The sequence below is a fragment of the Populus euphratica genome, unplaced genomic scaffold, assembly GCF_000495115.2.
Source record: "Populus euphratica unplaced genomic scaffold, PopEup_1.0 scaffold11.1, whole genome shotgun sequence".
Taxonomy (NCBI): domain Eukaryota; kingdom Viridiplantae; phylum Streptophyta; class Magnoliopsida; order Malpighiales; family Salicaceae; genus Populus; species Populus euphratica.
In genome coordinates, this window is record NW_011499878.1 from 704,186 (window position 1) to 727,190 (window position 23,005).

Consider the following 23,005-nt stretch of genomic DNA (forward strand, 5'->3'; position numbering starts at 1 on the left):
ATAACTCAAGTATTATGTTTTTTTTTCCTTTATAAATACTACCATTATCTAAATGTTCATATTGTATGTTAAAAAAAAATTAATAAACCTGCGATGTAGAACAAGTTATATATCTAGTGAGGAATTGAAAGGGAATGAAAGTTACATCAAAATGGAGATTTTAAATCATGGTTCACGTGGTTGGTAGCTATATGTTCATGGCAAGAAATTATGGTTACGGAGCCTTCTTTCATATGGTGGGGGACATGGAGTTTCGTGTAAGAAATCTATGACATTCTTGGCTGATGTTAGCTCAAACCATTATTTGTATTGTAATTCAATTTTCACTTATTGATTTTTTAATTTAATTTTATAAAGTTCAAAATATAAAATTAAAATATCACAGAGTTATTTTAATAAAAAATATAATTTGTTAGTTTGTATAGAAATTAAAGACTACAATATACTTTTATTATTCTATTCTTATCTTTAAGATAATAAGAGTTATTTGTTTTAAAATTTAATTCTTAATCAAATTCAAACCTCAAAAAAGAGAATGAGTTAAATTGAAACTTTGTTTCTCACACATGAAGTGACTCTGACACTATACAAACCTCAGTATATGCACTAAAAGGAAGGAAAACAAATGCAAAAAGAATAATACTAGTTTTCTTAGCAACGAGCGTTTGCATCAATTTTCACGCAAGAAGTTGACAATGCAGTCAAATAATAGGTAAGTCATTTCGTTCCCTTCTTTTCACTTTTAATTACCCTCTTCCCATAACAAATGTGCGCGAGTTACTCGCGCACACTTGCAAAGAAAAATATATTAGTTGAATTACTGGTCTGAACTAGTAATCGAGCCGGTTTGGTTAGGTTCGATTGAGCCCAAAAAAAAAGAGTGGGTCAGGTCTACCTATCCTTCCCAAATTGTATTTGCTAAGGATGTGATTGGCAAAACACACCCTTATATCCTGACCATAATTTTTATGTCCATTCTAATTTGATATTTAACCAAACAAACCCCTTTTAAATAACAAAAAATTTTAAAAATATTTCGGGATCTTCGTTGATTTATTGTGGGCTCCTCACACTTTGTTTTATTTTTTATTTATGTTTGTATTTTTTTTTGTAAATATGCTCAATCTGTGGACTATTACTGTTAAATGCAAATATGTCGTATAATATTTTTTTTATTTCCATCTAATAAAATAAAATAATAATAAATGATAAACAAAAAAAAATGACATAAAAAATTTCTTCTTCAAAATTATTTTTTACAAAAATATTCACTAACGCCAAAGTCAGGAATATTATATATTTTGGATTTGTGCGATATTTACCAGCGCCAAAGTTAGAAATATTTGTAGGAATTGTTCACTGACACCAGAGTTAAGAACATGAAAAGAAAAATAAAAAATAAAAATAAAAATAAAAAGGAGAGCAAGTTTTTAACAATTTTAAACAAAACCAGTAATACAGCTTACCTGAGATAGGACGTTTAAGGAGTGATAACATCTTTTCTTTTGCATAATTAGTCTCATACTAGATAATCTTTGTTAACCAGTTAGAGTTTCTAATGACCATAATATTATATGTTGACTCCTTAAATAAGATATTTTTTTCTAAAAAATAAAATATCAAATATTTTTTTATCAAAATTATTTTTTAATTAATTATCACAATATCATAACGTGACACCTTGTTCTAACTTCTAAGCCCGGCATTAGAGCCCAACTATGCCACTTAAAAGGAAAATGTAGAATACTCTCAAAACTATTGGTTTTATTGATATTGATAGGCTTGTTTGGAAGTATAGTTATAGTTGTTAAACTATTGGTTTTATTGATATTGATAGGTTTGTTTGAAAGTATAGTTATAATTGTTTTTTAAATAGCTTTTCGTGTCAAAATATATTTTAATAATTTTTTTATTTTTTAAAAAGTATTTTTAATATCAGTATATCAAAATAATTTGAAAATACTAAAAATATATTAATTTAAAATTAATAAAAAAATAAAAACGTCAACATGCCGCTTGATGAACTACGAAGAACAACAACTATAACAACAACAAACGTTTAGCAGGAGATAACTCGCTTTTGCTAGGATCTCATTGTGCTTTTGGATCTTTGGTGAACCTTCCTTGCACAACATAACCAGCCGTAGAATACTCACACTCAAAACACAGTGTCTCCAGGGTCAAATCAACTAAACATGCCACTCCTAGATTTTCAAAGCCCCATGGTTTCTCCTCTGAGTTTCCTCAGGCCAGTGCTTCAACAGGTTATCTCGCCTCCGACCAATGAAGCCTCCGAAGGGCTGGTCCTAAACGTCCCCGTGACTTGCGCTTGATTTTGGAACCTTTCAACTACCTAGACGTATAAAAACTGGCAAATTGGTACAGTGGTAATCCGTGTGTGTGTGCGTGTGCCTGTCAACGATTTCTAAACTAGGCCATCAATATTGTGGATCCAAGCATCCTCATGTGAAGCCCTATTGAATACTTGGACGAGATGTAAAAAAAATTTAAAGATTATTAAGTCAATCAACTGGATTTTGACAACCAACACACACTTTGAATTCCCAGGCATCGAATTTCGAATTCCGAAATGCCATTTCTGAAACAATTTATAGACTTTTCCGAAGCATGTTAATTACATTCGAGAAGGAGGAGAAATTTTATAATACCAAAATCGAAAATTAACATATTTAAATAATAATTTTGCAGTTTTTCACAGTATTTCATTCTAAACTCCAATGAGAACCTTCGAATAATGATAAAATTTTCTCTAATCATAACCGGAGGATCTGAAAATGTAACCTTTGCCTTCAAATATACTGCCAAAGCATCAGTTACGTATCTAACCAGTCATTTATTAACTTTAGGCCGTAGGTAAATGTTTTTTTAAAAAAAAAACTTTATCTTGTGTGTTATAGTTTTATTAACCTTTATATTGCATTTGGCTTGTGAGATAAAAAAAGACGAAGATACCAAGAATAAAAGACACAGACAGAAAGATAGTTTTGAAATTAATTTTTATACACTAAAGCATGGTCTCCCACATGATTATTTTTGAATCCTGTTACAGAAAACTGACATCTTTTTTCTTCTTCTTTTTTCACCCACCTTAACTGATAGGGCCGGATAAATGTACACCAAATAAATGAAACTGCAGATTTGTTGAGATTACAGGGACATAATTCTTTGATGCATTGAGAAAAAGGCAGGAAAGGGAGAGTTAAAAACGTGAAGCACTGGGGCCTGACTTTCTCTGTGATTCTTCTCATTCAAAAACGGGGGATTTTTCTCCAAGTGGAGACAGATGAGGGGTTCATAACTACCGAAGGAGTGCATTTTTTGTTGAATGGTAGCCCATTTTATGCAAATGGCTTCAATGCCTATTGGCTAATGTATGCAACTGACCCGACACAGAGAGACAAAGTGACAGAGATCTGTTTTCCAAGAAGCTAAAGAACTCGGGCTTTCAATGATGGTCAAGATAGAGCTTTGCATGTCGTCTCACCTGGCCACTGCAATTAACAGACTTTCCAGGCAGTCATGGTATATCTTGCCTGGTAACATTCTTTTTAGCCTTTTGAAATTCTCCATCCTTTGTTAATGATATGGTTTATCCTTTGTTAAAAGGTTAACTAGCTACTAGGAAGGAAGCTAGGAGGCATGGTATTAAGCTAGTTTTGAGTTGGGTGAACAACTATGTTGACTTTAGAGGGAGAAAAATAGTATGTGAACTAGGCAGCCAGTCAAGGATACTACAGGAGTCGAATCAAGGTGAGGGCGACTCTCCTTCTGTCTCTTTGCCATTATTCATCCTCTCATGGCTGACAGCTGGAGAAACAAATGATCCAACTAGTGTAGTCTCTCTCTCTCTCTCTCTCTCTCAGTGTCCTTTCCTTCTATCTTTGCTGTATATATTGTATAGGCTATTCTCACAAGACGTAACAGTATCACTGGAGTCGCTTTCAAAGATGAGCGAAGGACGGAGTCAAGAATTTTTTTAATTATAGGCTATTAAATAAATATATAATTTTTTAAAAAATATATATTAATTAATTTATATAAATTTTTGAAGTTAATAGTAAATTTTTAATTCAAATATATTATTTAAAATATTAAAAAATAAATTTGAAAGTTCATTAAATTAAAATAAAAGGTAAAAATAACCCCATGTTAAAGTTACATTCTCCAATATTTTATAAAATATAATTCATTTATAATTAAATCTGAATTGATATTGTAATAATCTCTCAACTAAGATAAAATAACAATCAACAAAATAATTAATTTTTTTCCTCTTTCAAATCCTCCTTCCCTCACTTAATGTTTTACTAGATTAGTGTTTTATAAGTTAGGCTTTGTAAATTTACAAGCTTATTCTTATTATTTTTGGATTTTTTATGTTTTTCCTTTATTTTTCTCTCTTGCCTTTTCTTTTTTTCTTTTTCTATTCTACTTCTGCTCGGTCAACAACATATAAAAGGAAAGAAAATGTGATTTGTTTTATTTTTTAATGGCAAATAATCATTTTATTCTTAATGAGTTGTTTTGTCTTTATTTGACAGTTTTTTTTATTAGCACTACCAAGCTTCGTTCATTCTAAAATTTTAACCAGATTTTATTTAATATATTTTAAAATCCCTTATAAAATTTCATTTTAATCTGATAGTCGAATTGAAAATTATGTATAATAACATAAAACTAGTTAAATTATGATTTTTTTTTTAAATTTCTGAATCTCTTTAAAATTTCTAAAATTTTAACCCAAACTTAAGAATTATATTAAAAAGCTCCACACAAATTTTTAAAAAATTTTAATGACTAAATTATAAATTATAAATTTTTTTATATAAAACTAATCAAAAAATATTAATAAAATCTTACCTGTACTATAGCCCACCTTAGCCTTCAGCATTCCTCCGCCCATGCCAACAATGATGGTTTAGGAGCTCATGAATGAACCCAGATGTGTCTCGGATCTATCAGGAAGGACCTTTCAGGTTTGTTAGACTTCTCCATCTTATGTTTTTAATTGTACATGTCTGGTTCTCTTCATGAATACAATATCTTCAGCCTTCAATATCTCTCAACTCTATTATATTTTGAATCTTGAGAGTTCCTTAATGTTGTTTTCCAATTCTACTCAGATCACTGAAGGGGTTGTAGAGATTATTTTTCAGAATATATTTCATTTAAAAATATATAAAAAATATTTTTAAAAAAAAAAATAAGATTAAATTGCAAAGCTAAACACCTCCAAATGGAGTCTGCGTGCTCATAAGAACTCACCAGATCAGATCGTTAGATTTCCTGCCACCAACCCTCGAAGTGAGCACAGTAAATTTAATTTAACTAAAAGGTCCAGTATTACTGTTGGCGTGGGATTAGGTGAGAACTTCGGTAGCATTAATCTCGTTAACGTGGTCTGACAAAAACAAGGTCACTTTAAGATTAACCAAAAGCAACACGCAAATACGTAACTGCTAAAAACGTGTTTGGAATGGTAATTATGATTATCTTTTAAAAGTATTTTTTATTTTAAAAAATATAGTAATAATATTTTTTTTATTTTAAAAAAATTATTTTTTAAATCAATATATCAAAATAATTTAAAAACATCACAAACATATTAATTTTAAAAAAAATTAAATATTTTTAAAATACAATGCCAACCATGTTCTAAGGACTATCAACTCCTTGTGAGTAAAAAAATTGATTTGATGAAAAATTATTAAATAAAACATTACTGTTCGATTTTACTTAACGTGGCTTTGCATGGCAAGCTTGGATCACAGAGATGGCTTGTTACTTGATATCTATTGATGGAAACCACTTATTAGAAGCAGGCTTGTAAGGGGTTGGAATGTCATAAAATTGATTTTAATTTTTTAAAAAAAAATATTTAAAATATAACATATTAAAACAATACAAAAACATGTAAAAAAATTAATTTAAAATTAAACAAAAAAAAAACTAAAAAAAACCCTCAAAGTAAAACTCAACCGCAATGTTAGAAACCATCCCCTTCTCAAAAGCGGCAATCCAATCCAAACTTTCACGTAGGGACAGATTTCATTGCCAACAATCAGATCGCTGGCATTGACTTTGCTGCTGTTCATTCCTACCCTGATCAATGGTCTTAAGCGTAAACTTTCCGCCTAAAACTATCCCTGCTTCCTGTTCTGTTATGTCACGCTGTGTAAAAATCTGAGCATATAGCATTTTTCCTGGCAACGCAGACGTTCCTCACCAAATACGGCTATTTTTCTCTATGAACAGGCTAACTTATTCAGGTGAAGCAAGCCAAGAATCCTTTTTGAACAATTGGCTTAACGATCATATCCAAGATGCACAGAACATCCTTCAGAAGCAAGTTCTGTTCACGGAGTTCGGAAAATCATTGCGGACATCGAATGATAACCAAAGGGACCAGCTACTATTCAATACTGTCTTGTGTCTACTTAGCTATTTATTTATCAGCTAGCAATGGAGGTGCTGCAGCAGGCGGCATGTTCTGGCAACTACTTACTGAAGGAATGGACTCATTCCGAGACTGGCATGAAGTAGTCTTCAGCCAGAACCCTTCAACAGCTAGTATCATTGTTGATCAGTCTCCAAAGTTCAATCGGATTCGATAGATGGACGTTAGGCTGAGGAACATGGAGAAGTGGGAGAGAGCAAATGATATTAGAACAGCTGGGAACAACGGCGATTAACATGGAAAAATGAGAAGCCAGGAGACTAGTTTTGATAATGTTAGACTAGCAAACTCTTTTAACTAGAAAAATTAGCGTCATCGCTGAAGTTTTGAGTATCGAAATCTCTATTAGGGATGTATCAGCTCATCCAATGGTATTTCTTTTAGTGAAAGGAAAAGGGAAGCAATTAAATTCTAATATTTGATAATGCTAGTTGTGAAAAATAAGTTAATAAATAATTTCTTAATATTTTATTTTTTAAAAAAAAGTTTATTAAAAGAATAAAGATAAAATGATAAAAAAAACTAAGAATGAAATTCAAAGAAAAATAATTTCTTAAATTATTTCAAATAAAATAAATAATAATTAAAATAATAAAGACTAAATTTCACAAATAAAAAAATTAAAAATAATAAAATTAAAAAAATACAATTTTATAAATTATTTCAAAAATAAATAAATAAAAACCAAATACAATAAATAAAAATTTTCAATTAAAAAAATAATAAGAGAAAAGCAAATAACAATAAAAAATAAAAACTAAAGATATTAAATTTTAAGGGATGTAATTAAAAAAACATCTAAATAAAATATATAACAATCAAAAGCTTAAATATCAAATTTTATATAATCATTAAATAATAAAACATTTCTGAATTTTTTATAACTTTTAAAAAATATTTTTCATCCAAAATAAAAAATATATATTTTTATGAAACCAAACTACTTTTTTTTACTGAAAAATATTTTCTTTTTTCTTAATCAATTTTTGCAATAATAAATAAATACAAAAAAATTTAGAAAATAAATTTCAAGAAATCACTTTCCCCGTAAAACTAACGATCAACGCTTAGAATCCAAATCATCCCCTCCTTGACCATGGCAATTTTATTATAGTTCAAAGATTAATTCTGATCTAGCCAAACAGGGCTGAAGTTTTAAAGTCAGAATAAAAAGTTGTATTATCAATCCTGTGGTTTGAGCTTCAAGCAATGAACCTGTCGATATTTCTAAATAGACTTCAGGCGCCTTCGATTTATTCAAGTTAAAATACTACCTCTTCTTGGCTGTTCTGTCACATATGGAAGGAACAGGTAATTTGCGCACAAGGCAGTTCTTTGTGATCACAGCAACCAAATACAAAGATGCGGATTGATTGCTCCTCAGCTTCATCACTAAGATTCAGCTTTTTCTAGATAATGGTTCCATCTTTAATTGTTGCATTCTTCAGGACGGCTGTAATCCCTGATCTAATGTAAAATCCTTCACTTGGCCTGTCTCCTTCTTGAACACCCTGATGAGCCAGAGCATATACATGCCGATCAAACACAGGACACTTCTTGGTGGTATTGAAAAAAACCCCAAGTTGACATGAAGTTTAGGGAGAACAGAAAGTTACACTTACATCAGCATTCGTGATGATCACATCTTTTCCTATCTTGGCATTCTTATCAATAATACAATTCCTGGGGGAAAAAAGCATATGTTCTGCCATCAGGCCAAAGAATCCACAAATGAATATTTTAATAGGTAGAAGCAATTATGATTGGATGATGTTACATGAATGAATCGATAAAGCATTATTTACTGCAGAAACAACATGCAGGTCTCATCTTGTACACTGAAAGTTTTTGCATGTGTGCCTGTGCATGGGAAAGAGGAGTTGCTGCCAAAATCTTACCTGATTTTGGTATTCTGACCCACGCCAATTGGAACCTTTCCTTCTGCTAGCAGAGAGGCAATTTCAGATTCAGTTTGATAGTAGTCAGCACCCATCATCATAGTATCCTGGAGATATAAGCACCCTCTAGTTAGTCTATTACCATAATCAGTTGTCGCTCTGGAATTGAAAGGACAAATTGGCCAAGCTTCTACATGATGCCATCTCGGCATCAACTAATGATCACTGTTTATGTTAAAATTCATGCACACAAAATCATGCGCATTTATGGGATTTCAATAAAAAAAAAAAAAAAGAATTGAGCATGCATCTGACCAGTACATCTTGACTCTCATTCAGATGGCAGAAATATACAATCAGAATGGGGATTTGGAAAACCTCGAAGACACTGCAAACACAATTCCTTACAGAATGCACTCTGGTTTTTGCAGAATGATTGACCTTTTCCACGACTTCCTTAATATTACAATAACATTGCTTAAGATCATCATTACAGATTTTAATGGTATTTTTTTAAAATGCAGCCTGATATCATGAAGTGTCACCAAATAAACGAAATATAAACAAAAGCACTATCTGGAACCGGTATAGGCCCCTGAAGTTTATTGTTGTCAGTAGACATCATCCAATAACGTGCATTCCAACATAACTGGCCACGGTGGAGCCAATTTCATAGCATACTGGCATGCTTAATTTCATCTACTGCCATCTAGGAGCCTATTTTTGGCTGAAGTAATCAAATCCAATAGGTTTAGAATGTGATGCCCCTAAATCCAGAACCCTGCCTCTGTAAGTCAATTAATTTAATACCAAAGAAAGCCTTCTTAATCCAGTACCAGCTTTAAACAAGAAGGGAAGAGAAGCCAGGAGAAGGGGAAAGAAAAGGGTAAGAAAGCTAGCTTACTGTAAGCTCAACACCACTCTCTAAACGTGAGCGGACTCCTACAATAGAATGTTGCACGCTACATTCTCGTAAAAAGCAGCCATGTGAGATTATTGCATCGACAATCTGCAACAAAAAAATGTTACATGAGATGCAACAAGCACATTAGAAATTGTAACCTCATTTGCAATTGAAATCATACCCTGCATTTATCAACTTTAGTAGGCGGTAAGAATCTAGGAGAGGTGAAGAAAGGTGTCTTCGGATCGTAAAATTCAAACTTTGGTGGCTGCATTGAAGAAAACCAACTGATCAATTTGCAGAACCATGACCTTTTTGAAGAAAGGAAAGCCCCCTCATTGCAGTGCTACCAGGTTACTACAGAAATAAATGGTATGACAATAACACCAACCTGCTCTGTGAGGGCCAAATTGGCATCAAAAAGGGACTTTATTGTTCCAATGTCCTCCCAGTAATCGTTGAATAAATAAGCCTGAAAATTAAAAGAACTCAGAAATGCAGAAATTCAATTACTGGAATAAAGTTAACTGATGCAAATTAACTAGAAATGAAAAATTGGAAGAGAAGGAAGGGCAAGTGGATGAATCTATGATTGAGTGGCGATCTCACCTGGACATTATGCTCCTTCACAGCAGATGGAATGATTTCAGAACCAAAGTCGTTGCATGAGGGATAGCTACACCTCAGAAGCTTCAGCAAGACATCAGTTCTAAACACATAAACACCCATTGAAGCAATATAGGGAAATTGCATGGCTTCTTGCTTGGAGAGTCCAAGAAGAGTGGTATCAACTTGCTGCAGTGCAAAGAAAATTTCACTAGCTAGATATAAAAACTAAGGGCATATCAACTTAGAGAAGACCAGAAAGGATCTTGATTAAATCTGTAACTAAGAATTGGAGCTCAGAAGACCAGAAAGGATCTTGATTAAATCTATAACTAAGAATTGGAGCTCAAAAAAAATGAGATAAGTACAGACTAACTACCATTGCTTTCAGATCAGTGCCCTTAGGTTTCTCAGCAAATTGAATGATACGCCCAGTGCTATCAATCTTCATCAGTCCATAATCTGATGCACGACTGCAAGATAACTAATTTCAATGAATTTCCAAAAGCACAACAATATTTATCAACAAGTAATGTTATGAATGATGGCAAGTTGAATGACATCAATTAGAATTCTATAGTTATCAGACACTGCCACAAGACCATGCAATATAACGTAAAAGTAATCTAGAGATACCTGTCATCCATCGGTACACAGGAAACTGTAATATCTGCGTTAGTGTCAATATGCTTCTGCAAATGCATTAGACATCAAAAGGCAGAAGTTAAGTCGGATTGTAGGAATCAGACACAATAGAAAACTGTATTTGATGCAATATCCCACAAGTGAACGCATAAAAAAGTACCTGAACAAACTCCATGTAGTTCATTCGATAAAGATGATCACCAGACAAGATCAATACATGCTCCACGTTCTTGGTCTTTGCATCCTGAATAAACAAGTGAAACCCATTTAGTCAAATTTACACTGGTAAGTTCAAATCTTCGACAGAAAGCAAAATTCTGAGCTCTCACCTCAAACATCCATATAAATTGCCTCACAGCATCTGCAGTTCCTTGAAACCACTTCTTTCCTGCTTCCCCTGGTGTTTGAGTAGCTGCCAAAACCTGTTCCTCGGGCAAAGATGTCTCTCTCAAAAACTTTCACACCAGTAGTTGAAAATAACACTCAATTTGACAACAAAGACAACTCTGTAGTCGCATTGATAAAGTAATAAGCAATTTAACAGAAATGCATTCTTTCATGAGATTGCCATGCCTCAATAGACCAAAGCATAAGCTCCTCCTATGATATTGTTCAGGTGTTTTGTATACAATTTAGAAGATTTTAAACACTCCTTCACCAGAACCATCTTACCTCCACAAATCCATCTCCAAAACTAACACCATTGCCAAAGTTATAAGTACGAGCTAGATGCCGATTGAGTGAGAAGGAATTAAACTGGGTTAGGATGAAAATCTTCTTTATCCCACTATTGATGCAATTACTCATAGGAATATCAATCAACCTGTAACAGCCTCCAATTGGAACCTGTATTTAAGAAACGCAAACATAAATCTACAGTTATTCTTAATAAAATACAGGAAAAAAAAAAATCCAAGCCCCCACTATGATTTCAGCTTGTTCACAAAAACTCAAAAATTATTTCTAGAAACCATGGACTAATCAAATCTTACCGCGGGCTTGGCCCTTCTGCTAGTAAGAGGAAAGAGGCGTGTCCCAGCTCCTCCACCTAATATGATCGAAGCCACATTACTTGGGTCTGCTTGTGGAGTCTCAAACACCGGTGCCTCAAAAATCTAAAATCAAAATAAAAAATACTTAAGCATTGCAACCTAGCAGAATCAAACATTAATATATAGACATCAGATGTTGAACAGTGTATGTAATTACCACAGTTTCTTCGTTAACATCTGATGTGAGAAGAGAGTAAGCAACTCCAGGCTTGATCTTCTTAACACCACTTCTCAAATTTTTCCGCAACTGGGCTCTCGAATCCCAGCTCTTCAGGTTCTTCTTAAGATTCTCACCCCAAAAGATAGTCCCATCATTTCCAATACCTCCTTTGTTAAAATTTACCGTATTGGCGCCAGCACTTGCCATCAAGGCACCACAGAAAGAATCCATCTTTGAATCAAACCAAGAAACTACAACCCCAACTATTTTTCCCTTTATTTAAATGTAAGATCCAAGAAATTTGAAATCCTAAGAGATTAGTAACATGACAATTCCAAAATGTAAAAATGTTTTCTTGAAGGTCCCTAAATAGTCAGAAACCAGAGCAGATGTAAAAATGATGAGAGACAAAAGCCACCTTGTTAAATCTAAAGCTTTGAATATCAGAATCCAAATGCTCCAGAAAACAAAAGGAGACTAAAAAGATCAAATTTGTTCACAGGCTGGCAATAATTTAGGAGAAAAAAAACTGAAAATGTGTGAACTTTGAGTGTCTGAAAGTTGCAGGCAGGATAGGAGATTGAATGCAAGAGTGGTGATTAGTTCAGATTGTGAAGTCACGGGAAACAAAGGAAGTAATGGTGGGTTTTGAATATTCCACAGAAAGATTTGGAGGAGAAAATCACTAGTGATCTCTATGTATTGCCACTCTTGACTCCTCAGTCCGCGGTTGCCACAGTTCTATGGGCTTCTATTGCAAGCGTGTCGGCTCCCTTGATCCTTGCTATTTCTAGTCACTATACAACATCTTTTTGAGAGGGAAAAAAAAATATTTATCAATTTGTTTGATTTTGCTTATCGTGTTCATCATTTCCTTGTGATGGACCACAAAACAACAATAGTCCGTTAAAGTCTGCCCTTGTTAAATGATGTGCAGCCACAAAACAACAATAGTCCGTTAAAGTCTACAGATGTGCAGGATCTATAGTTTATTTTTAAAATATTTTTTATTTAATAATATATTTAAAAAATATTTTTATTTTTTAAAAAATATTTTAAATATTAAAATAATTTAAAAACACAAAAAAAATATTAACTTAAAACAAAAAAATATTTTAATAATTTAAAAACATAAAAAAAATATTAACTTAAAACAAAAAAAATATTTTTAAAATACAAAAATAAACCGTATCTAACTCTCTTAATATAATTTTTAGAAATGTTTGATATCATTTTTTAAAAAAAAAGTGGGTGATTTTATCAACTTGAGCGTTTTTTTATTCGGGGAGTAGAGATTCAAATTGAAGAGGTCCTAAAGGGTTGGGAAGACGAGTGGAAATGGAGCTACAAGCTCATTGCTCCAGACAAGTAATTTGACAGCTATAGTTAGACATTTCAGAATATGATTATTTATAGTAAATGGAATAAATGGACTCGAAAGATTAAAAAAAAATCATGCTCGTGTATATTCAAACAAAATGTCCACAATTCACGAGATTAATAGGCAAAAACGAGCTACATTTTTCATGCATCACCGGAGAAGACACCGGAGGAGCCAAGGCAGGCGGCTGATAATGTTAGGTGCGGACTGGGACGCGCATAGCTCGCTAGTGCAAGTTGGGAGGCACGCAAGGGGCATTGAGGCTTAGGTTCAAGCTGGCCATTAATATTGAACACAAGTAATAGGAATGTTGTGAAAAATGTGAACACAAAATCATCGATCAGATACTCCATTTTTTTTGCACAGACCGAATGCTTCTGATCGCTGATCTAGATACTAGCTATCCTCTGGCTTCCTTGTATACTAACGCTGCAGTCATAACCTTTTATAGTTTTAGATTGTGATTGCGATTATTTTAAAAAACTTTACGATGAAATGTATAAGATAATTTTTTTTAGATTTTAAAACCATTGTATTAAAATAATTTAAAATATTAAAAAATATTAAATTTTAAAAAAACATAATTTATACAGTGTTTTCAAATATTTTTATTTTTCTTAGCTGAGTTTTGACACAATAAATGATAAGGAGTGAGAATGTTGTTGTTTTAAAATTTTAAAACGATAGACATATTTGAGTTTTTTTAAAAAAAAAAAATTAGATAATTCAGTGAAAAAATTAGATGAACTTGGTAATTCATTAACTTTAGCTTGACTAACTTGAGCTTCATCTAATTAAAAGTTGGTTATCAACCCATTAATTTTTAAAAAATAAATTATGGTTAATATATGTTAATTCTAGTTTATTTTTAAAAAAATTATATTGATATATGTTAACTCTAATTAAATTCTCTAACTTATTACACATTTTATCTTGAATTAAATTTTAAAATTATATATTTATTTAGCTGATTAATACTAGTTATAAAAAATAATTCTTTTATTTTCTTTTAGAAAAGGGGTTTTGAAAAATAGAGAATATCGATGTAAATTAAGTTTCAAACTAGTTAAATTAAGTTATTTAACACTTGTTTAGCTCAGAAATTTCTTTCATGCCATATTTTTCTGTACTGAGTTGAAACATTAAACAGATTCATGAGCCTGCATGAAAAAACAATACTTTAATATTATTTGTTTGTGTGGCTGGATTGCTTTTTTTGAATTTCTTTAATTTTAAATTATTGTTTAAATATTTTTAGATTGTTTTTTATATCCTAATATTAAAAATAAAAAATATTATTTTAATATATTTTTAAAAAATACATTAAAAAACAACATCTATCTCGAGTATATTTTCACACTTCACGGATCATATGCTAACGAGATTTCACTTTTACCATGCAACGAAAGGGAAGAACATGTGCAATCTTTTTTCTTGTTTTCTCAGAGAAGAGTGCATAATTTTTGAAATGTACATTTCTTTTGTGTCTATTTTTTATAATATCGTGGAGTACTGGTCCAAGTACATACTTATAATTTAATTTACTCCGTGTATCATTATCTTAGATTCAAATCAATCATGAAGTTAGATTTTTGTAAATGCAGTGAGTAAAGAGTAAACCAAAGAAAATTCGTCACTTTAAATTTATTTTTGTAATTTTATTTATTTATATTTTTGTAAATGATTTTATAGATTAAAAATCAGAAAAAAATCTAAAATAATATTATTTTTACATATTTTTATTTAAAAATACTTTTTAAAAATATTATATATCGCATTTCTAAACATACACTTGACGTGTGTTTAATATTGTAGTGTGTGTACTGTACTTTCTAAAAAAAAATTTTGTTTAAAAATTTATCATGGTAATTATTTTTAAATTTTTATTTATTTATAATATCACCATATTAAAATTATAAAAAAATATCAAAATATATTAATTTAATAATTTTTAAAAATAAATATATTACAAAAGTACTCAAACACAAATTAAAATACACTCTCAAACAAATACTTGGTGTATTTTTTAGAGATTCTTAGAATATATTTTTATTTATAAATATATTAAAATAATATTTTTAAAATATAAAAAATAATTTAAAATTAAAAAAATAAATAAACGGTTATACCCACTAAAAATGAATCCATGTTCTATTTGTTTTCGTATTTTAAAGTATTTAAAAAAATTAATTTAATTTTTTAATTTTAAATTACTATTTTTTTATATTATTTTGATATATTAATATTAACAATATTTTTTTTAAATAAAAAATATTTTAAAAAATAATGATAATGAAATTTGCAGCAGGCCATTAATTGCAATTATAATTTCTAATATGTACGATAAAATTGACTTTAATTCTAAAACATAATTAACAAGATGCACGGTTGGCATTCAATCACATACACACTGTCAGGTTCTTTACTCTGCAAAGTACTAAGCAATAAATGACCCCACGTGTCTGTCACTTTCAATTTCTGCCTTGCGGTGGCGTTGTTCCAGGATTGCGTTTGTCAACGTGGCACCGCCTTTACATAGAAGCTATATTTTGCTTTTTTATAAAATATTGATACGATCGGATGTATAAAATATAAAAGAAATCAAATGAATCGGATCCCTCAAAACTTTTAAAGAGTTGACTATAGCTATATTTTTTAAAATATTTGTTATTTAAAAATATATTAAAACAATATTTTTTTATTTTTAAAAAATTATTTTTGATAAAAATGTATTAAAATAATCTAAAAATATTAATTTAAAATAAAAAAAATTAAATTTATTTAAAAATATTTTTAAAATACAAAAACAGATAAAACTTTTCTCTTATTAAATTAAAAATTAGCTTCGAATCCTAAATTTTACAGGTAAATCTATCGTGAGATTTAATAAATATAATTTTGTTGTGCTGGACGGTTATTGAAGTTATTATTTGTTTGGTCATCGAAAATTTTAGGGTAAATCAGTCCACGCTCAAAAAATTATTTTTTAGACAACATGTGTATATTTTAATGATCTTAAGATAGATACGATTCCAATTGTATTTTAACCAAGCATCCTCGTATTATCTACTCTGGAAGTATGATAAATATTAGTTTTTAAAATATTTAAATATATTAAAACAATATTTTTTAATATTAATATAAAAATATTAATTTAAAATCTTTTTAGAAAAATCAAGAATTTTAAAAAGTGTAGCTGGATGGCAATATAAAAAGGTATTTGTTCACTTTTAAAATATATTTGTTTTATATTTAAAAAATTTTAATTTTTAAAATTAATATATTTAAAAAATTATTCAGCTTCAAATTAATATTTTATTATAATATAATTCTGAAAAGGCATTTTAAAAAAAAAATCCTTGACATAATCTCAAGCACTATTTTAATTGAATTTAGCGAGACAACCTCTGTAACGTTCTTGAATTGTACTTTGTACAAAATTCCACATGTCGTTTTGTAAGTTCATATGATGGAGCAAGGTGCCACTTCAACATGCAAGCATGCGCTATGGTTACATGTGTTGAGGCACTTTAGCAGCCTCTGTCTCACGACTGCGATGTTTGCTGCACTTCTGACCGTTCACGTAGCGGCTTACTAATAGACGACAACTATTCAAATGCTCGGCCTGCCCCTTGGACCGATGGCGTGTCAATTTGCTGATGGACTGGTCATCACCGTTTTTCTCCTCGCGCGTGATGCTTGGACAATATTTGTGCTTCAATTGAAGAAGGCTTAGATGTGTTTATTTGAAATTATAATAATGATATAATTTAAATATTTTTATTTAGAAATATATTAAAATAATTTTTTAATTTAAAAAAATATTTTTAATATCAATATATCAAAATAATATAAAAATACATAAATAAATTTTATTGTAGATAAAAAAATATTTTACTGCTACTATAATTATTTTTTGTATATAAATTAATTATATTTGATATTGTAATAAATGTTATAATTACAGTTAAAAAAATAAAATTAGTTGTGGTTTTATGTATATATAGACACACATGTGAGATAAAATTATAAATATTATCAAGTAATGTTTAAAATAAAATCATGTTTAAAATTCAATATAAAAAAATTATTAACCGATCAAAAAAAAATTCTTCCTTGTTAAAAAATATAAGCTGTTACATTATAAAAATTTATTGTTGATGGTGGTGTGTTAAAATTAACAATAACAAAAATAAAATAAAAAACTAAAATAAGAGAGGTATTTTATTTTTTATATACACATATACTAATTTCAATTACATCATTTAGAATTAGATTTATTGAAAATTGAGTTTCATAGTATTTTTAATTTATTTTGATAAGGTTATTTCAATCTTATAACTTACACTACAAGTTTGACAATTTTATTCGGTCGACTCGAGTTTTTTTTTTTTTCTTAATTTTTTCCCTCACAAAATGCTATTTGCTATGAAACTATTTTTTTTCTTTATTTGTTTTTTCAATCTCAATTGCATCACTGAATGTGAAGTTTACCAGAAATTATATTTCATAATTTTTTTCAATGCACCTTTTACAAGATTATCTTAATACTGTGAATTAAATTGCAGGTTTGATGGTTTATAAGTTGACTCGAGTTTTTTTTTATCTTTTTCTTGTTTATTTTTTCAAATTTATTATTTAACATCAAGTTGATTAAGAATTATATTTTTATAATTTATTTTAACTGACTGTTTATAAGGTTATTTTTGTCTCATAACTCGTGTCACAGGTTTAATAAGTTAATATAAGTCTTTTTTTATTTCTTTATCTTAGCTTGTTTTATATTAGGTTTTCGTGGTTCCAGTATGGGTTTGACAAATTAACTCGAGTTGACTTGAGTTTTTTTTTTTTAATTTTATCATTTAACATTAAATTTATTGAAAATTAAGTTTTATAATTTATTTTGATTTATTTTTTTATAAGATTATTATGGTCTCATAACCTAACATGCATATTAGTTAGTTAATCCAGCTTGATTCGAATCGATTTGATAAATTGCCATCTCAGTATTTATAAAAAAATCCCACAATAAATATTTATTTTGAATTAAATTATATTTTTCATAGAATATCTTTGTTGTTTTTGGTTTCATCAAGTCAATCAAATTATATAACGTAAATCCTCACATGATTTATATTTTTTTATAGTGCAAAAATATTAATAACACTTATATTTTTTTTTTATAATGTTAAAAAAGTTTACTCCACCCGTGGGCTGGAATAAGCCGAATATATAATCTAATGTGATACTCGAAACATTGACACCAATGAAGAAATGAAATGCATGAAACTAGAGCTACAATCAGATGAATGAACTATGGTCATGATCAAGAAAAAAGTTCCATTTTATATCATCTTCTAAATGATAGACATGTTTAAACTTTTAAAAAAACAATAGATAGTTTAATAAAAAAATTAAGAGTTGGTCATCAATTCATTAACTTTTAAAAAATAAATTATGGTTAATATATGTTAATTCTAGTTTATTTTTAAAAAAATTATATTGATATATGTTAACTCTAATTAAATTCTCTAACTTATTACACATTTTATCTTGAATTAAATTTTAAAATTATATATTTATTTAGCTGATTAATACTAGTTATAAAAAATAATTCTTTTATTTTCTTTTAGAAAAGGGGTTTTGAAAAATAGAGAATATCGATGTAAATTAAGTTTCAAACTAGTTAAATTAAGTTATTTAACACTTGTTTAGCTCAGAAATTTCTTTCATGCCATATTTTTCTGTACTGAGTTGAAACATTAAACAGATTCATGAGCCTGCATGAAAAAACAATACTTTAATATTATTTGTTTGTGTGGCTGGATTGCTTTTTTTGAATTTCTTTAATTTTAAATTATTGTTTAAATATTTTTAGATTGTTTTTTATATCCTAATATTAAAAATAAAAAATATTATTTTAATATATTTTTAAAAAAATACATTAAAAAACAACATATATCTCGAGTATATTTTCACACTTCACGGATCATTTGCTAACGAGATTTCACCTTTTACCGTGCAACTAACGAGATTTCACTTTTACCGTGCACCGAAAGGGAAGAACACGTGCAATCTTTTTTCTTGTTTTCTCAAAGAAGAGTGCATAATCTTTGAAATATACATTTCTTTTGTATCTAATTTTTATAATATCGTTGAGTACTGGTCCAAGTACATACTTATAATTTAATTTACTCCGTGTATCATTGTCTTAGATTCAAATCGATCATGAAGTTAGATTTTTGTAAATGCAATGAGTAGTCATAGGATCAAAAGAGTATTTAATTTAGATACGTGAAGAGTAAACCAAAGAAAATTCGTCACTTTAAAATTATTTTTCACATAACAAAACATAAATTAATATTTTTGTAAATGATTTTATAGCTTAAAAATTAGAAAAAAATAATATTATTTTTATATATTTTTATTTAAAAAATATATTTTAAAAATATTATATATTATATTTCTAGATATACACTTAGCGCGTGTTTAGTATTGTAGTATATTATACTTTCTAAAAAGCTTTTTGTTTAGAAATTTATAATGATAATTATTTTTAAATTTTTATTTATTTGTGATATCATTACATTTAAATTATAAAAAAATATATTAATTCAATAATTTTTAAAAATAAATATATTATAAAAGTACTCAAACGCAAATTAAAATACACTCTTAAACAAATACTTGGTGTATTTTTTAGAGATTCCTAGAGGTGGCTTTTAAATGCATTTTTTATTTATAAATATATTAAAATAATATTTTTAAAATATATAAAAAAATTAAAATTAAAAAAAATAAATGAATGGTTATACCCACTAAAAATAAATCCATGTTCTCTTTGTTTTCGTGTTTTTAAACTGTTTTTAGAAAAATTTAATTTAATTTAATTTTTATAATTTTAAATTATTTTTTTGATATTTTTAAAATTTTTGATATATTAATATTAAAAATATTTTTTAAAAATAAATAAATATCTTAAAATAAAAAAGTATTTTAAAAAATAATGATAATGAAATTTGCAGGCAGGCCATTAATTGCAATTATAATTTATAATATGTACGGTAAAATTGACTTAATTCTAAAACATAGTTAACAAGATGCACGGTTGGTATTCAATCACGTACACAGTGTCAGGATCTTTACTCTGCAAAGTACTAAGCAATAAATGACCCCACGTGTCTGTCACTTTCAATTCCTCCCTTGCGGTGGCGTTGTTCCAGGATTGCGTTTGTCAACGTGGCACCGCCTTTACATAGAAGCTATATTTTGCTTTTTTATAAAATATTGATACGATCGGATGTATAAAATATAAAAGAAATCAAATGAATCGGATCCCTCAACACTTTTTAAAGAGTTGACTATAGTTACAGATATGATTATTTTTTTAATTTTTTTATTTAAAAATATATTAAAATAATATTTTTTATTTTTTGAAAATTATTTTTGATAAAAATATATTAAAATAATCTAAAAATATTAATTTAAAATAAAAAATTAAATTTATTTAAAAAGTTTTTTAAAATACAAAAACAGATAAAACTTTTCTCTTATTAAATTAAAAATTAGCTTCAAATCCTAAATTTTACAGGTAAATGTATCGTGAGATTTAATAACTATAGTTCTGTTGTGCTGGACGGCTATTGAAGTTATTATCTATTTGGTCATCCAAAATTTTAGGGTAGGTCAGTCCACGCTCAAAAAATTATTTTCTAGACAACATGTGTATATTTTAATGATTTTAAGATAGATATGATTCCAATTGTGTTTTAACCAAGCATCCTCGTATTATCTACTCTGGAAGTATGATAAATATCAGTTTTTAAAATATTTAAATATTTTTAAATAATATTTTTAAATATTAATATAAAAATAAAAAATATTAATTTAAAAACTTTTTAGAAAAATCAAGAATTTTAAAAAGTACCGCAATATAAAAAGGTATTTGTTCACTTGTAAAATATATTTGTTTTTATATTTAAAAATGTTTTAAATTTTTTTAAATTAATATATTTAAAAAATATATTCAGCTTCAAATTAATATTTTATTATAATATATTTCTAAAAAAGCATTTGGGAAAAATAATCCTTGACATAATCTTAAGCACTATTTTAATTGAATTTAACGAGACAACGTTCTACATAAGCTGGCCGTAACGTTCTTGAATTATACTTTGTACAAAATTCCACATGTCGTTTTGTAAGTCCATATGACGGAGCGAGGTGCCACTTCAACATGTAAGCATGCGCTATGGTTACATGTGTTGAGGCACTTTAGCAGCCTCTGTCTCCCGACTGCGATGTTTGCTGCACTTCTGACCGTTCACGTAGCGGCTTATTAATAGACGACAACTATTCAAATGCTCGGCCTGCCCCTTGGACCGATGGCGTGTCAATTTGCTGATGGACTGGTCATCACCGTTTTTCTCCATGCGCGTGATGCTTGGACAATATTTGTGCTTCAATTGAAGAAGGCTTACACATGTTTATTTGAAATTATAATAATGATATAATTTAAATTTGTTTATTTAGAAATATATTAAAATAATTTTTTATTTTAAAAAATTATTTTAATGTCAATATATCAAAATAATATAAAATATATAAATAAATTTTATTTTAAATAAAAAATCTATTTTTTTAGAAACCCTCTGCAGCTTGCATTTATTGCCACTGTAATTAGTTTCTGTATATAAATTAAATATATTTGATATTGTAATAAATTTTATAATTAAAATTAAAAAAATTAAAAAAAAAATTAGTTGTGGTTTTATGTATATATAGACACACATGTGAGATAAAATTATAACTATTATCAAGTAGTGTTTAAAATAAAATCATCGATCAAAAAAAATTCTTGTTAAAAAACATAAGCTGTTACATTATAAAAATTTATTGTTGATGGTGGCATGTTAAAATTAATAATATATATAAAAAAAACTAAAATAAGAGAGGGATCTTATTTTTTTTACACATACACTAATTTCAAACACCTCATTTAAAACTAAATTTGCTAATAATTAAATTTTATAATTTTTTAAATTTATTTTAATAAAATTATTTTAGTCTCGTAATCTAAACCGTGAGTTTGACGGTTTTATTTGGCCAACTCGAGTTTTTATTTTTTTAATTAATTTTTTCCTCGCAAAATACTATTTGCTTTGATACTATTTTTTTATTTGTTTTTTCAATTTCAATTGCATCACTGAACATTAAATTTATTAGAGACTATATTTCATAATTTTTTTAATGTATTTTTTACAAGATTATCCTAATCTCGTGAATTAAATCGCGGGTTTGATGGTTTACGAGTTGACTCGAGTTTTTTTCTCTTTTCTTTGTTTGTTTTTCTAAATTTATTAATTAACATCGAGTTGATCAAGAATTTGACTTCATAGTTTATTTTAGTTTGCTTTCTATAAGGTTATTTTTATCTCGTGACTCGGCTCATGAGTTTAATGAGTTAGCTCAAGTCTTTTTTTATTTCAATGTCTCAAATTGTTTTATATTAGGTTTTTGTGGTCCCGGTACAGGTTTGACAAATTAACTGAAGTTGACTTGATTTTTTTTTTAATTTTATTATTCAAAATCGAGTTTATTGAAAATTAAATTTTATAATTTATTTTTTATAAGATTGTCATGGTCTCATAACCCATCATGCATATTGGTTAGTTAACCTAGCTTGATTCGAATCGATTTGATAAATTATTGTCTCAATATATATAAGAAAAATCTCACAATAAATATTTATTTTGAGTCAAATTATATTTTTCACCGAGTATCTGGTTACTTTTGGATTCATCAAGACAATCAAATTATATAATGTCAATCCTTATATGATTTATATTTTTTTTATAGTGCAAAAATATTAATAACACTTA

The 23,005-nt window shown here is 28.4% G+C and overlaps 1 protein-coding gene and 1 long non-coding RNA gene across 2 annotated transcripts; one reads left to right on the forward strand and one right to left on the reverse strand.

The window, feature by feature from the left end:
• Window positions 1–4,924: 4,924 nt before the first annotated feature.
• LOC105128764 (uncharacterized) lies at window positions 4,925–6,893 on the forward strand. The gene is made up of 2 exons (XR_842942.1): window positions 4,925–4,997; window positions 6,277–6,893. It is a non-coding gene; the product is annotated as an uncharacterized LOC105128764 (long non-coding RNA).
• A 719-nt stretch (window positions 6,894–7,612) lies between these two features.
• LOC105128766 (glucose-1-phosphate adenylyltransferase large subunit, chloroplastic/amyloplastic-like) lies at window positions 7,613–12,602 on the reverse strand. Its single transcript, XM_011030572.1, has 14 exons — window positions 11,741–12,602; window positions 11,524–11,646; window positions 11,204–11,377; window positions 10,861–10,953; window positions 10,692–10,775; window positions 10,523–10,578; window positions 10,266–10,359; window positions 9,890–10,075; window positions 9,672–9,752; window positions 9,462–9,548; window positions 9,281–9,385; window positions 8,377–8,483; window positions 8,101–8,161; window positions 7,613–7,989 (listed from the first exon to the last, which is right to left on the reverse strand). Exons 1-14 carry the CDS (start codon window positions 11,972–11,974, stop codon window positions 7,888–7,890), a joined length of 1,587 nt encoding a protein of 528 aa, XP_011028874.1. The 5' UTR covers window positions 11,975–12,602; the 3' UTR covers window positions 7,613–7,887.
• Window positions 12,603–23,005: the final 10,403 nt, after the last annotated feature.

What these genes read in the sequence shown, in the direction of transcription:
- LOC105128766 (XM_011030572.1), bottom strand. Translation starts at nt 11,974, where the DNA reads ATGGATTCTTTCTGTGGTGCCTTGATGGCAAGTGCTGGCGCCAATACG. An exon ending in GCAGAAGGGCCAAGCCCGCG is followed by an intron (nt 11,378 to 11,523) that starts GTAAGATTTGAT and finishes TCTTAAATACAG; the next exon opens with GTTCCAATTGGAGGCTGTTA. An exon ending in TTGGAGATGGATTTGTGGAG is followed by an intron (nt 10,954 to 11,203) that starts GTAAGATGGTTC and finishes CCCGAGGAACAG; the next exon opens with GTTTTGGCAGCTACTCAAAC.